At 40.5% G+C, this 14,590-nt stretch overlaps 1 protein-coding gene across 2 annotated transcripts in view; it reads right to left on the bottom strand.

Moving 5' to 3' along the window:
- The window catches only part of LOC111222161 (disks large homolog 2), a 167,083-nt gene that overhangs the window by 18,103 nt on the left and 134,390 nt on the right, over positions 1-14,590 (bottom strand). For both annotated transcript variants that reach the window (XM_022745748.1, XM_022745747.1), the window contains one exon: positions 3,966-4,068. In XM_022745748.1, the coding sequence (XP_022601469.1) occupies positions 3,966-4,068 (103 nt within the window). The remainder of the gene's footprint in view (positions 1-3,965; positions 4,069-14,590) is intronic.

Genomic DNA, 14,590 nt, shown 5'->3' on the forward strand with positions numbered 1-14,590 from the left:
GTGGCCCACTCTAGGGGAGGACATTCGCGACTTTGTCAAGGCCTGCTCTCTCTGCAACCAGTATAAAGCCTCCCATCAGGCCGCAGCTGGACTCCTTAAGCCTCTTCCAGTCCCACATTGTCCATAGTCACACATCTCCTTGGACTTCGTCACGGGCCTTCCTCCTTCCAATGGCAACATGGTCATCCTCACAGTTGTCGACCGCTTCAGTAAGGTGGCCCACTTCGTGGCCCTGCTCAAGCTGTTGTCAGCCAAAGAGACTGTCCAGCTGGTCCTGTCCCACGTCTTCCGTCTGCCTGGTCTCTCTGTCGATGTGGTGTCTGACTGGGGGCCCCAGTTCTCCTCAGTCTTTTGGAGGGAGTTCTGCAGCCTGATGGGAGCCACCGCTAGTCCTTCTCCGGGTTCCATCCCCAGTCCACCGGGCAGGTGGAGCGGAAGAACCAGGAGATGGAGATGGTCCTTCGTTGCATGGTCTCCCAGAATCCGTCCCCCCTGGTCACAGCAGCTCCTATGGGTGGAGTACGGCCACAACTCCCTCACCAGATCTTGCCCTTTCAATGTTTCTATGGCTACCAGCCCCCGCTCTTCCTGGCCTTGGAGAAGGATGCTTCCTGCCCGTCCCTCTAAGCCTTCATCCACCGCTGTCGTCGAACCTGGGTCCGGGCACACACTGCCCTCCAGCGCTCTATGAGTCGCTACACTTCTTCGGCCAACTGGCGACGTGACATGGATCTCCCTGCAGAGGGGCCATGTGACGATGAGGGTTCCCTCCACCCTGACCCAATCAGCTGAGCAGATGGACTGGTCTGACTCCGGGGAGTTGGCGTTTTCCAACTCCGACATCACAGCATTCATCTTGTGAGTACTTCCCTGCTGGTTTCCTGATCCTTCGTCTATCTCCGATAACCCACCTGCCTGCATTGATGACTGCTCACCTGGTTCTGATCCTCCTGCTCCCTCAACGAGGTCTCCAGCCTGCTCCCTAAGGGTACTGCTGCTTTCCTGTGATCTTTCCCCAGTGTGTGTGTGAGTTTAGTCACTTTGCTCCACGCACCTGCTATCTACTAATGGAGACTAATTTCATATAATGAGACATAAAATATCTGCTTTAAATATTTTGATAATTGTCACATGTACAGAACATAAAAACATTTCATCACTCTGTTGGACTTGTTTAGCAATAGTGACCACTGTACACCATCTTATATACGACTTACCAAAGATGAAGTTCTTATTGTTGTACATTGTGACAAATCAATAAAGAAACATAACTTGATCCATCTCAAGCTTCTGGACTTTACAGATGGCATAAAAGCATTGCAGCATTGAGGCACCCACAAGTCTGTGCCTGTGCTTTCCTGAGTTTCTTAAGGCAGAAGTCTCATGAAGTCCTAGGTGTAGACTACTTTTTAAATCAACTTTCAGTGGCCATCGCTTATTTTATGCTTTAGAAAAGAAGACATAGTGCAGAGTTCACATTTACACCTGGTGGTGTCCAACCACGCATAGTAGTTTTGGTTTAATCTGTTGAGGTTATGAGATATTCACTGCTGACACGACAATACAGTGGAGGCGAATGGAATTTCATGTTTTGGGTTCATATCAATGAAGTTCAGAGACTGTGTCCTGGTTCCTCTGGTCAATCTAAAGACATCACTGCACACTTTTTTTTTTTTTTACTATTATCTAACTTTGTTGGAAAAGAGCTGCAAATAAAAGCTGTTGACGACTGAACTGAACATTAAACAAAGGCATGTAATGAATAAAAATAAATGTGCTATAAAGTCATTAGACTGCAACACAAGTAACTGTCATCAGGTACTGGAAATAACCTCCTTGAAACACAGCATATGTAAATAACGCACAACATTAAATACATTTTCAAAGTGGAAAAAGAGAGGACAGAGTTTGAAAGGAGCACAGGGACAAAAGGTAAAGGATTTAAAAGGGTGCATGTGCAGTGGAGGAGTGAGAGTCAAACAGGTTAGGGGAGGTAAGGATCAGGTGTGCTTCGGACAGAATGTCTGTCATCACATTCACTCAGTGACTCTCACTTAGTCGCTGGTGAATGATGCTAAAGCTCAAAGCAGCCACAGGTGCCAACGGCACAAACCTGGTGCAGGAGAGTGGGCCCGTCGTGGTGAGCATAGAGCAAGTTCTGATGGGTAAGAAGAGAAAGCAGTTGTTAGTCCAAGAGGAGTCCAGAGCCCAGTTAGTCATGTGTAAGATGTCACCTCAGATGGGAACAATAAGCTGAAGAAGTGAGATGGGAGCATTCGATGAAACAGATTCCTGAGTCATCACTAAATCAAAGACAATTTTGGTTACAGAGGGCTTCAAACTGGACTTGGTGCCAACAGTTCTGGCTCAGGTCTGACTGATGTTCTAAGCAAAAATCAAGAAATCTTGACTCAACAGATAAAGCTTTTGAGGCTTGGATGTTATGTTTTAGATCTGAGAGGAAATTACCTCGATGTAGATACAAACAAACACCATCGCTCTCAGTATAAGGATTTGGACAGTTTGTGAGTTTGGTACCTCTTGAGACACTGCTGCCAATGAGTCAGTGCCTCTGCAGCCCTTCAGCAGATAGTGCTGTAGTTGACCTTAATCAGAGGAGGCATGTCACCAGTCAAAGCCGTCTGTATGTGTTAACTCACAGAAGGTTGGCAGACAGTCTCTGGTGGATTTGAATTAGCATGACAATGCCCTGGATGGGTTATTACAATTTACATGCTAATGCGCCAGGACAAAGAAACCACAGACAAACAGAAGATTGTTTGTTGAATCAGATGTTGTTACCACCATTTTTAAACCCTTTACAGAAACTTTGTGTTAATCAGAAAACTTGTAGAATAGAAAAGACTAAATTTAATGTCTGACAACTGCACCATTTAAGTAGGAGAATATTTGTTAGTTGTCATTAACCTGTGCTGTGTGCTGTGAATAAAAAATCAGCACCACTGATATCTCAATAAAAACTGCTTATCATTACCACCCATCCAGCAAACTGGGGGAATGCATAGAGGTCAGCTGTGCAAACATGTCTGTTTTTAGAAATCTTATCATGATGCTGTTGCAGCTGATGGACACTTTGACTTATTCTGAAGGTGAAATCAAAAGGAAATGACACTTCAATCAAATCTCATCCATTAAGAGAACCATTTAGTCCATTCAGTGCTAGAATCCTTCATCTGAGGTGTGATGACGGGAAGAAAGAAACCTTGGGATTTGGAAATGTCACACCAAACAGAAATAAGAAGTGACCTCGCATTTGACAAGGTGGCATCTGTCATGATGACCAGTGAATACCTTTCTAACTATTGAGTTGAACCCCATGCAGAATGTTTCTCATACTACATAAACCCCATCTCCACTGCTCTGGTGAAGACTGGTGAAGCTGTTACACCATGGAGGACAGGCTGCCTGAGAGAAAGACCATTAAAGCTCTCAAAACACTGTCTCTCATTTATGTGCTTGACATTTAAATGAATGAAAAGATTTTAAACAAAAATCCATAGTGTGTGAGGGGCAGGACACTGAGGGTACAGTCTGTAGGGATCACATTATTTTCATAGACTCTGGTTTTGTTTATCTTTTGTCCGAGATAGTGTGTATGGTCTGTTTCCAACAATTACAGTGTGGTCAGGTTTTGTCATTTTGTTCTCTGTGAAAACCGCATTTTTTACTTTTCTTCTTCTGACAGTCGTCACGATGTGTGGGAGGAGAATTCTGTGGGACACTTACATTGTGACACTTCAACAGAACTTAAACACTTGAAAGAGCTTAGCAGTGATGTGTAAATAAGGTTGGCAATAAAACATAAGATGAGCCGTCACTTGGCCTGATTAGAACAAAATCACATTTTGGCAGGGGAGGGGGAGGGGAGATCTGTGAATATTTGTGCTATTTAGCAGGACATTTAAACCACAGGCTTCCTGTGTTTGTACAGTAACTCGCCTCACCTTCTGGTCTGTACTGGGCAATGATGGTGACCACCTGTCCCGCTCCTTTCAGTGCTGCTGCTGCTTGTTCATGTGTGGCTCCTCGTAAGTCAATGCCATTTACCTGTTTAAACAATGTAGAAAATTCACAGGATTATTTTTCATGATATTTCTGTTTTATTTGACACAGAACAATGACCTGCAGCACATGTGAGCCATGCTTTATCCCACACCAGTGGAACTACATGGCATCCAACTATAAATAGAAGAAGAAGGATTTTCTCCATAACCGCTAATTCAATCAACTTCAGACTTGGCAGGTGTGTTACTGAGGAAACCACATGGAGGTTTTCAGGAGATTCTTGTGGTGCTGACCATGTGATAATTTTGCTGATATTATGTACCATTTTGTATTCAATGACAGGAGTTTCACTGACCCCTGTCTCCCATAGATTTGTATGAGCGCTGTGTCTTCAACAGCCAGACTCTCTCTCTTACACACACACACACACACACAAAAGTGTAAACATGGTAAGAGGGAATTAGTCTCTCTGCTGAACAAAACCTTATGCAATTCATACTGCCAAACCTACATGCAGTGACTGAGGTCAGAGTTAGGATAATTCTCTACAACAAGAATGAAACTCAAAGTAACATCTTCTGTAGAGATTGAACCATGTGTGATGGATGCATCAAGCAGCAGGCACATTCAAAATTTCCTCAGGAATTTTCTGGTTTGTTTTACATTCTATTTTATATCTATTTGACCATTTCAGCGCAATGAATGGTTATGATAAAAATTTACCTGCAAACATTTTTGGATTGGTTTGATGAGATATGATGAGAGGTGTGATACATCTGAACACAAATGCGTCTGTGATGCATACATTAAAGATTTTATTTGTGAATTTAATTCTCGTGTTAAAGGATAATTTTCTCTGCTTCTTTCATTAAAAATATAGCAAGTGTTCCATTTCTTCACATTATCACAAGAGCTGCTGCTAAAACTTCCACACATAAACTCACATGACAATAGTCATCTCAGAGGAAATCCAAAAATGTATCTGTTTTTTAAAAATCTTTTTTTTTCTCAACAGTTGCTGTGCTGTTCTTCAGAGTCAGGACAGCTGAACAATTACAACAGACCAAGGAGCTCTAAGTGTAAGTGCAAAAAGAGCCACACTGGATAAGAAGATAGTGTGTAAAGATTGAAGAGTGTGTGCTCAGATGGTGGGGAGAGACAGGGGAAGTTATTGTTAGACTTCAAAACCAGGCCATTGTTGGACTGTTAACTGCCTGCTCTCATCAAGGTAGACCGAGCTGCTGATTGGACGCAAATTAACAGCCAGATAGTGTCATGTTGATTCGATTTTCTGTAGGCCACACAATCACATAACTACAATGAAATGAGACAGTGTAATCTGTTGCACAGTGTGACATGAGTGTGAGAGGCAAACAATTACAATTAGCTATAATGAGGCAGAACAATCACTTCTCCCTAGCTACTGCCCACTGTGCAGTATGTACATTATCTCAGTCAGTCATCTCAGTCAGTCATCATACATACATGGATTTTTGTTAGTTTTTATAGGCACTCGTAAACACTGTGACCAAATAATGCAGGGTGTGTCTTTCAAACAGTGACTGTAAAGCCACTCCTCTACCTGTAGTAGACACTGACAAAATCAACTGGCTGAAAATTTATCTGAATCTGTGTTGAAGTAATTACATGTCAGGAGGGATGTCAATGTTTTTTTTTTTTTTTTTTTTCCAATGTACAATGGTAAATGCTGACTGTTTCATATTTGTCACTCAGGAGGAGGACTCTCTTCTGTATACAATGACATCTCACCCATACACTTTACGGAATGGATGACCATCAGTCTGAATCTAACTATAAATGGAGGAATCTCTGTTTCTGTTTTTTGTATGAACGGTTCTCTGCTTTTCTACATGTTACATGTTACACAGATGAACACCATGGTTAATGATTTCACATAAACTATGATGTCATCAGTAATATCACATGATGTTGTTTTGTGAATTGGTAAAGAGAGGCCATTACCCCCATCAGGCAGCCAACAGCAGTTGTAACAAACTGACCACACACACTGAAAGCTGGATTAATGCAGGCCGATCAATCAGCCCCAACTGTCAAGCATATGTTGAATGGCACCTGCACTAGTCTTTATGAAGAACTGAATTTGAAGGCTGAAACTAAATAGCATTATCAATTAATTTATCAATTATATAAATAATGACAAATGCTTATCACTTTTTTTCAGAGCCCAAAGTAACTTGCTCAAATTTTTTGTAGTTCTGTCCAACCAACAGTCCAAAACCCAAAGATATTTAATTCATAATAACAATATATAGCTAGAATATTCCTGGATAAATTTTGAATGTGCCTGCTGCTTGGTGCGTGTATTTCACTACTCACGTTTCAATCCGTACAAAGGATGTTATTTTCAGTTTCATTCATGTTCGAGAGACTTCCTGACATTGACCTCAGTCACTGCAGTTGTCCCTCAAAAAGCCATTTGAAGCTGTCACAACTGGCCAAAATAACCTCACACTGATGGTGTGTATACATGTCTCGCTAACAGAAGTTGATCTACAATAAAGCTATCCACTATATACCCATGTAGACGATAGCTTCTAAGGTCGAGCTTTTATTACCTATCTTACCTCTTACCTTTTTGAGACTCTTATTTTGAAAGTGCATCCATGTCGTGGTATGGTGTGTGTCTGTAATGTCTGTGTTTGGCAGTATGAATTGCATAAGGTTTTGTTCAGCAGAGCCAATAATTCCCTCTTGCCATGCTGACACTTTTATGTATATATATGTGTGTGTGTGTGTGTGTGTGTGTGTGTGTGTGTGTGTGTGTGTGTGTGTGTGTGTGTGTGCAGGGGTTAAATTGGGCCAGAGCCCTCCGGAGCTGAGCTCCACCTCCTCATGCACAAATCGGACCCAGCTGGAGTTGAGCTCCTTCTCCCTCAAAATCATATCATCATATCACATTTACTTGTATTTTTAAATCCTCCAGTACCCCTAATAGCATATGGGTCTTGATGAGTAATTCTGTAAACTACAAATAGAGATGTTTGAGGTGATTGCTACACCTAACCAATGTTAAGAAAGAGCTCTATAGGTTACTGCTATCAATTATCACGTCATGAGATGCTTCAGGCACGTAGTCTCTAACGGCACCAATATCACCATCTGACATTTAGTCAATTGTTTTTTGGTAAGTTTTCAAATGCTCATCTCTGAATTAGCTAACATCTTGTGAGTATTTACTGAGCTGTGTTTCCTTGGTGAACTAGACATGTTCTCTCCCTTCCCTTGTGGTATCTGGACATTTCAATTAGAGAAACAAAAATACAGTCGAAAGCGGAGCATTAAAAACTAATTCAGACAAGACCCAGCAGCAGCGACTTACTCAGACTATCGGGGCAAAGTGAGAAATCTTTTATTGTCATTTATTTTAAATGGGCAAATTTATTCCCATGCTGCTGCTCCTCTCACGCTGTGCACATGCAGGCAGGTGTGTGAGTGAGTTACTATGGTTACGGTAGCTTCACGTTTGATTCTTCTCAAAACCTTAGCATTTAATTTGCATCTTTTTTCTTCTTACCTGATTGACTATTTGCAACAAAACATTTGATGGTTCGGTGATCACGCCCCAATATCTTAGCAATTTCAAGAGTGCTGCATCCCTCTGAAAGGCTTTTTACCATTTTTGACCTTTCAGAGTCAGTTAGAACTCTTTTTCGGCCCATTTTGTCTGAGGAAAGGAACCTGCCTAATAATTATGCACACCTTGATATAGGGTGTTGATCTCTTTAGGCTACACCCTCCCTCATTACACAAAAACACATCACCTGATATGCTTAAATCCAATAAGCATTTAAGTTTATACAGCTTGGAGTTCGAAAATATGCAAAAAAAATGATGATATGGTCAAAATACTCACTTGCCTAATAATTGTGCACACAGTGTATATATATATATATATATTGAAAGAAACACACAAACACCACCTCCATAAATTGGATTTACCTTAAAAATAAAACTCAACATGGTGTAGCGTACATACCTGGCCTGGCATCAGTCACAAGCCATTAAAGAAGTTCATTGTAAGGACAAGCAGAGTTATGGACCCACAATTGACACTTTGTGACAGAAGGGTCCTTTGTCTCTGTTTCCTATCAATTTGATAGTTTGATGGTGGGAATAGTCACAAACAGTCCATGCTTTGAGAGACATAGAATCAGATCAAGGGTCAAAGGCTCCAGAGGATCAACGAATGGACACCAGGCAACTGGAGAATATAGGCAAAATCTCCAGTTTTAACAATAAGACTCTGCCTAACAATATTTGATTGTTTCTTATATAGGATAAGTGACACCAAAAGGTCTGATTATCACAAAGGTGTGAATCCTGGCCTCTCTGTGCCATGCATGAGCACACACACACACACACACACACACACACACACACACACACACACACACACACACACACGCACAACACCACCTCACTTCCTCTGTCCCTCTCTAGAGAAGAGTCCGATAATTACAATCCACATTCCAATCCTGAGAAGTGACCAGCAGAAATCTCTTCACAGACACAGATCTGAGGAAGAATATATAATTAAATATCTGTTCTGTAACTCATGAGATGTTCCTATGCAATAGTTTAATCCCAAACATCTATCCTATAGAATGTTTGAAATGTAACATGTAGATTTTAAGACAATGTCCTTCATGTGACCATACTGTCAACATCCTTCACACGAGGTAACACACACTACATGACATCCAGAATGTCCATATTATTATTATTACAGTCAAAGAACTGCTGTGTAATCCACATTTAGAGACTATTAGTTTTAGGAAATGTTTATATTGTTGTTTGATCAGTTAACCACTTGTATTTTGATTAATTCCAGATTTGAAGGATGTAATATGAAATCAACACTCCTATTACTCCTATCTGTCATTATTAGTGCCATTAGGTTTATATGTTATTTCATTTAATGTTTTGTGGTCATGATGAAAGACGGATGTGCGAGTTTATAGGTAAACTCTAAAATTAAACTATTCAAACGTTCTGTGGAAAATTACTGTCTTCTCCAGGTTGACACAAAGGAGAAGACAGGAAACGCCCCCTGAAACATGTGCTAGCCCCAAGGGGATAAAACAGTTGTGATCAATTCACACTTTGCTAGAAGGTGAAAAAACATTGCTCAATGGCTCTGTAGCTATGTAGTTCCAAACTCTTGCCAAGGCTCTTAGCCATTTTTGCACTTGATCGTTTCGTCTGCGTCCTTTATTATTTCTTTGCCACGTGCTCCAAGTAACATTATTTTGTCTACATGTGCGATCTTTTATTTTTATAAGCCAAGTCAAAACCAACTGAACCAAAACAACAGAAGTGCCTCAGAGTAATTTTGTAACTTTTAATTATCATCAAGTTTTCCTTTTTGAAGCTTTTTGACAACTTTAGAGTCATCTGGTCAACACCAGTCTCCTCTAAAGTTATCCAGCCAAAGTGAAGAGCATTAGAGTTTATTTCACATCAACCCGCAAGAGACGCCAGCAGATAACATCTGCACGACCGCCTGCAGAGAAGCCGACCAGAAATCAAGAGTGCCCGAGACAGAAAGTCTCCTGACAAACTCCACCAGAGCTGAACAGAGCTGGGACACCGGCAGAAACCGCAACCGTGATAACAGGACACGGCCTCCAGGAGAATCCACCTAGATCCCGCGTCTCCAGGGTTACCACGGCAAGCACAGCCAACTGGGTTCCAGCCAAGGGTCTTCAGCTACAGAGCAACTCACAGTAGGCCGGTCTTAACACTCTGCTCATGACTGGGTTGATGTGGAAATATCGTAACATTTAATCATCGAATCTCATTCGTAGACGTAGTATCATTAGCTGTATAGCCATAGTGTATAGCCATAACATATTCTCTTTTAACGCTACAATGGTAAGAGGGAATTATTGGCTCTGTTGTACTAAACCTTATGCAATTTTTACTGACAAACACAGAAGCATAGACACTTTCAAAATCAGTCTTAAAAAGGTAAGAGGTAAGGTAGGTCATAAAAGTTCAATCTTAGAAGCTATCGTCTATATGGGGATATAGTGGTATAGCTTTATTGCAGATCAACTTCTGTTAGGGCATGTATATGTGTGTATACAAATTTGGGTTTGAAACCATCAGTGTGATGTTATTTTGGCCAGTCGTGATAGCTTCAAAAGGCTTTTTGAGGGACACTTGCAGTGACTGAGGTCAGTGTCAGGATAAGTCTCTACGACATGAATGAAACTGAAAGTAACTTCCTTTGTACAGATTGAAACAAGTGGAGTGAAGTACACTCACCAAGCAGCAGGCCCATTCAAAATTTCTCCAGAAATTTTCTAGTTGTTATTTATTGTTGCTTTAATTATTTAATCAGCCAACAATCGTAACTGTATGTTTGGGTGAAAAGCAACTATAGTGATGTTTAACGCCAATAGGATACAATCAAAATATCTAAAAATATTTCTGAAACACGGAAACAAAATACAAGTTCTAGAGCTGAGAACCATACCATCAAAGAATTAGTTTTTTTTTTTTTTTTTTTTTTCCAATGTACAATGGTAAATGCTGACTGTTTCATATTTGTCACTCAGGAGGAGGACTCTCTTCTGTATACAATGACATCTCACCCATACACTTTACGGAATGGATGACCATCAGTCTGAATCTAACTATAAATGGAGGAATCTCTGTTTCTGTTTTTTGTATGAACGGTTCTCTGCTTTTCTACATGTTACATGTTACACAGATGAACACCATGGTTAATGATTTCACATAAACTATGATGTCATCAGTAATATCACATGATGTTGTTTTGTGAATTGGTAAAGAGAGGCCATTACCCCCATCAGGCAGCCAACAGCAGTTGTAACAAACTGACCACACACACTGAAAGCTGGATTAATGCAGGCCGATCAATCAGCCCCAACTGTCAAGCATATGTTGAATGGCACCTGCACTAGTCTTTATGAAGAACTGAATTTGAAGGCTGAAACTAAATAGCATTATCAATTAATTTATCAATTATATAAATAATGACAAATGCTTATCACTTTTTTTCAGAGCCCAAAGTAACTTGCTCAAATTTTTTGTAGTTCTGTCCAACCAACAGTCCAAAACCCAAAGATATTTAATTCATAATAACAATATATAGCTAGAATATTCCTGGATAAATTTTGAATGTGCCTGCTGCTTGGTGCGTGTATTTCACTACTCACGTTTCAATCCGTACAAAGGATGTTATTTTCAGTTTCATTCATGTTCGAGAGACTTCCTGACATTGACCTCAGTCACTGCAGTTGTCCCTCAAAAAGCCATTTGAAGCTGTCACAACTGGCCAAAATAACCTCACACTGATGGTGTGTATACATGTCTCGCTAACAGAAGTTGATCTACAATAAAGCTATCCACTATATACCCATGTAGACGATAGCTTCTAAGGTCGAGCTTTTATTACCTATCTTACCTCTTACCTTTTTGAGACTCTTATTTTGAAAGTGCATCCATGTCGTGGTATGGTGTGTGTCTGTAATGTCTGTGTTTGGCAGTATGAATTGCATAAGGTTTTGTTCAGCAGAGCCAATAATTCCCTCTTGCCATGCTGACACTTTTATGTATATATATGTGTGTGTGTATGTGTGTATGTGTGTGTGTGTGTGTGTGTGTGTGTGTGTGTGTGTGTGTGTGCAGGGGTTAAATTGGGCCAGAGCCCTCCGGAGCTGAGCTCCACCTCCTCATGCACAAATCGGACCCAGCTGGAGTTGAGCTCCTTCTCCCTCAAAATCATATCATCATATCACATTTACTTGTATTTTTAAATCCTCCAGTACCCCTAATAGCATATGGGTCTTGATGAGTAATTCTGTAAACTACAAATAGAGATGTTTGAGGTGATTGCTACACCTAACCAATGTTAAGAAAGAGCTCTATAGGTTACTGCTATCAATTATCACGTCATGAGATGCTTCAGGCACGTAGTCTCTAACGGCACCAATATCACCATCTGACATTTAGTCAATTGTTTTTTGGTAAGTTTTCAAATGCTCATCTCTGAATTAGCTAACATCTTGTGAGTATTTACTGAGCTGTGTTTCCTTGGTGAACTAGACATGTTCTCTCCCTTCCCTTGTGGTATCTGGACATTTCAATTAGAGAAACAAAAATACAGTCGAAAGCGGAGCATTAAAAACTAATTCAGACAAGACCCAGCAGCAGCGACTTACTCAGACTATCGGGGCAAAGTGAGAAATCTTTTATTGTCATTTATTTTAAATGGGCAAATTTATTCCCATGCTGCTGCTCCTCTCACGCTGTGCACATGCAGGCAGGTGTGTGAGTGAGTTACTATGGTTACGGTAGCTTCACGTTTGATTCTTCTCAAAACCTTAGCATTTAATTTGCATCTTTTTTCTTCTTACCTGATTGACTATTTGCAACAAAACATTTGATGGTTCGGTGATCACGCCCCAATATCTTAGCAATTTCAAGAGTGCTGCATCCCTCTGAAAGGCTTTTTACCATTTTTGACCTTTCAGAGTCAGTTAGAACTCTTTTTCGGCCCATTTTGTCTGAGGAAAGGAACCTGCCTAATAATTATGCACACCTTGATATAGGGTGTTGATCTCTTTAGGCTACACCCTCCCTCATTACACAAAAACACATCACCTGATATGCTTAAATCCAATAAGCATTTAAGTTTATACAGCTTGGAGTTCGAAAATATGCAAAAAAAATGATGATATGGTCAAAATACTCACTTGCCTAATAATTGTGCACACAGTGTATATATATATATATATATTGAAAGAAACACACAAACACCACCTCCATAAATTGGATTTACCTTAAAAATAAAACTCAACATGGTGTAGCGTACATACCTGGCCTGGCATCAGTCACAAGCCATTAAAGAAGTTCATTGTAAGGACAAGCAGAGTTATGGACCCACAATTGACACTTTGTGACAGAAGGGTCCTTTGTCTCTGTTTCCTATCAATTTGATAGTTTGATGGTGGGAATAGTCACAAACAGTCCATGCTTTGAGAGACATAGAATCAGATCAAGGGTCAAAGGCTCCAGAGGATCAACGAATGGACACCAGGCAACTGGAGAATATAGGCAAAATCTCCAGTTTTAACAATAAGACTCTGCCTAACAATATTTGATTGTTTCTTATATAGGATAAGTGACACCAAAAGGTCTGATTATCACAAAGGTGTGAATCCTGGCCTCTCTGTGCCATGCATGAGCACACACACACACACACACACACACACACACACACACACACACACACACACACACACACACACACAACACAACACGCACACACCAACCTCCCTTCCTCTGTCCCTCTCTAGATAAGAGTCATAATCTACAATCCACATTCCAATCCTGAGAGGTGACCAGCAGAAATCTCTTCACAGACACAGATCTGAGGAAGAATATATAATTAAATATCTGTTCTGTAACTCATGAGATGTTCCTATGCAATAGTTTAATCCCAAACATCTATCCTATAGAATGTTTGAAATGTAACATGTAGATTTTAAGACAATGTCCTTCATGTGACCATACTGTCAACATCCTTCACACGAGGTAACACACACTACATGACATCCAGAATGTCCATATTATTATTATTACAGTCAAAGAACTGCTGTGTAATCCACATTTAGAGACTATTAGTTTTAGGAAATGTTTATATTGTTGTTTGATCAGTTAACCACTTGTATTTTGATTAATTCCAGATTTGAAGGATGTAATATGAAATCAACACTCCTATTACTCCTATCTGTCATTATTAGTGCCATTAGGTTTATATGTTATTTCATTTAATGTTTTGTGGTCATGATGAAAGACGGATGTGCGAGTTTATAGGTAAACTCTAAAATTAAACTATTCAAACGTTCTGTGGAAAATTACTGTCTTCTCCAGGTTGACACAAAGGAGAAGACAGGAAACGCCCCCTGAAACATGTGCTAGCCCCAAGGGGATAAAACAGTTGTGATCAATTCACACTTTGCTAGAAGGTGAAAAAACATTGCTCAATGGCTCTGTAGCTATGTAGTTCCAAACTCTTGCCAAGGCTCTTAGCCATTTTTGCACTTGATCGTTTCGTCTGCGTCCTTTATTATTTCTTTGCCACGTGCTCCAAGTAACATTATTTTGTCTACATGTGCGATCTTTTATTTTTATAAGCCAAGTCAAAACCAACTGAACCAAAACAACAGAAGTGCCTCAGAGTAATTTTGTAACTTTTAATTATCATCAAGTTTTCCTTTTTGAAGCTTTTTGACAACTTTAGAGTCATCTGGTCAACACCAGTCTCCTCTAAAGTTATCCAGCCAAAGTGAAGAGCATTAGAGTTTATTTCACATCAACCCGCAAGAGACGCCAGCAGATAACATCTGCACGACCGCCTGCAGAGAAGCCGACCAGAAATCAAGAGTGCCCGAGACAGAAAGTCTCCTGACAAACTCCACCAGAGCTAAACAGAGCTGGGACACCGGCAGAAACCGCAACCGTGATAACAGGACACGGCCTCCAGGAG

Source organism: Seriola dumerili, unplaced genomic scaffold (assembly GCF_002260705.1).
Source record: "Seriola dumerili isolate Sdu_G_001 unplaced genomic scaffold, Sdu_1.0 BDQW01000091.1, whole genome shotgun sequence".
Lineage (NCBI taxonomy): Eukaryota > Metazoa > Chordata > Actinopteri > Carangiformes > Carangidae > Seriola > Seriola dumerili.